General features: G+C 46.3%; 1 protein-coding gene across 1 annotated transcript; it reads right to left on the bottom strand.

The window, feature by feature from the left end:
* Positions 1-348: 348 nt before the first annotated feature.
* LOC145050743 (uncharacterized) lies at positions 349-1,113 on the bottom strand. Its single transcript, XM_078998943.1, has one exon. The coding sequence runs from the start codon at positions 1,111-1,113 to the stop codon at positions 349-351; it is 765 nt and encodes a 254-aa protein (XP_078855069.1).
* Positions 1,114-2,074: the final 961 nt, after the last annotated feature.

Here is a 2,074-nt window from a genome sequence, read left to right as displayed (position 1 = left end):
TGCGGAAAGCGGTCTTGTGAGTATCCTCTCTCCGAGCTCTAATCTGGTGATAACCGGATCGTAAGTCCAGTTTGCTATAAATCACTGACCCGTGTAATTCATCGAGGAGCTCATCAATCACAGGAATGCGGAATTTATCGGGAATGGTTACCTAGTTTAAGGCTCGATAGTCCACACAGAATCTCCACGACCCATCCTTCTTCTTCGCCAGGATGACTGGGCTAGAATAAGGGATATTGCTGGGTTGTATGACTTCAGCCTTGAACATCTCCTTGATCAACCGCTCAATTTCTTCTTTCTGAAAGTGGGGTTATCTGTAAGGTCTAACGTTGACTGGGGTGGTACCTCTTAAAGCACAATTTGGTGCTCTACGTGTCTCCTCGGTGGCAACCCTTCTAGTTCCTTAAAAATGCCCTGGAACTTATGTATGACTTGTTGCAAGAATGTTGGGATCTCTTGTCTTTGGGTTTCCATTGTCTCAATGTGGCTGAGCTCGATCATCACCCCTCGTTTCTCCTTTCGCAACTCCCTTTCCATGGACTTAACTGATACTAAGGAAGTTCCTAGAGAAGGATCTCCTGTAATCGTAACAAGTTTGTCTCCCAAAGCAAATTCCATTGTTTGCTCCTTGCAATTTGTCCGAGTGGTCCCCAATGTTTCTAGCCATTTCATTCCTAGTATCACGTCAGAACTTCCAAGTCTCAGGGGAAGAAAGTCTTCTATAATGTCGATCTCTTGCAATTTTAGAAGGACTCCTTGACATATGCCATGACCATCTTCCTTGTCTCCCGTGCCCATTCGTATCCCATATGGTTCAGTGTCACTAACTGGAAGCTCTAGGGTAGAAACAAGAGTGGTGGAGATGAAGTTATGGGTGGCCCCTGGGTCAATTAGGGTTACCACCTGATGGTTGCCAATAGAACCTCGGATCTTCACGTTTTCGGAGACGCCAGCCCCACCACCGAGTTCAAGGAGACCTCCACAGTCGACCCTACTTCGGTGGAGTCCAGGTTGGGTTCGATACCCCCAGTCGCTTCTTCCCCTGGCGTATATTCGTCTTCTTCCACCAGAATAACGTTGAACTGTGTTTTGCATTTGTGACCACGGAACCATTTATCATCACACTTGTAGCACAATCCTTTAGCCTGCTTTTCATTGATCTGAGCTTCCGTCAACGGTTTGTCTTCTAGATTCCCGTTCCTCTTGTACCCAATGCTAGATCGTGACCAGTTCCCCGTTGTTTGGACAGACAATTTCCCCCCAAATGTGCGAGGGTTAACCACAGACCCGTTTTTGGGACTCAATAGACCGAATCCGCTGTTTAGAAGATACCGGATCTTTTCTTCGATTTGCTAGGCTAAATGGAAGGCTTGGCCCAAATTTTCAGGCTCCCACATCCGTAATTCTGTTTTAATGGGGGATTGAATCCCATCTATAAATTTCCCCAAGGCGACTTGCTCCGTGATGCCGTCCAAGGGTGTCGATAGCTCGATAAATTTTCGGACGTACTCCTCCGTCGTGTCCGTTTGTCGGAGCGCCGACCACTGTTCGTACAAGTTTCCCCCATGAATCGGCCTAGATCTCTTGAGGAAGACGGTTTTCATGTCTTCCCACGAAGATATCATTTGTTGTTTGCTTGCCCACCTGAACCACGCCAGCGCATCCCCATTCAGACTGAGAACCGCCGCTTCAATCTTCTCTTCATTAATCAATTGATAAATGGCAAAGTATCTTTCGACTTGCAAAATCCACCCATCTGGGTCACGTCCATCAAAGGTGGGCATATCCACCTTCTTATTTTTGTATTCAAATCTTCTCCTTCCTTGATTCACACTCTTGAAGGAGCCGAACACAAGTTCTGGGATTCCACTATTGGACCCACTAGGTCTTGGGCCTTCTTGGTGAGATTTTTATCCACCCCAGTCAAGATTGGGGTGTTAATACCAGAGTTTGGAGTTTTAGTACTCTTACCTCGTTCAAGCTTATCCATATTTCCCATTAGCACTTCGATTTTCCGGATAATTTCATTATGCATGATTTTGTTGTCTTCCGTGGCTCTGGCTTGTTGCTGATT

The sequence above is a fragment of the Lactuca serriola genome, chromosome 5 (assembly GCF_051521515.1).
Source record: "Lactuca serriola cultivar US96UC23 chromosome 5, Lser_US96UC23_V15, whole genome shotgun sequence".
Taxonomy (NCBI): domain Eukaryota; kingdom Viridiplantae; phylum Streptophyta; class Magnoliopsida; order Asterales; family Asteraceae; genus Lactuca; species Lactuca serriola.
Note: the sequence above shows the minus strand (reverse complement) of the source record. Positions and strands in the feature narration are given on the sequence as shown.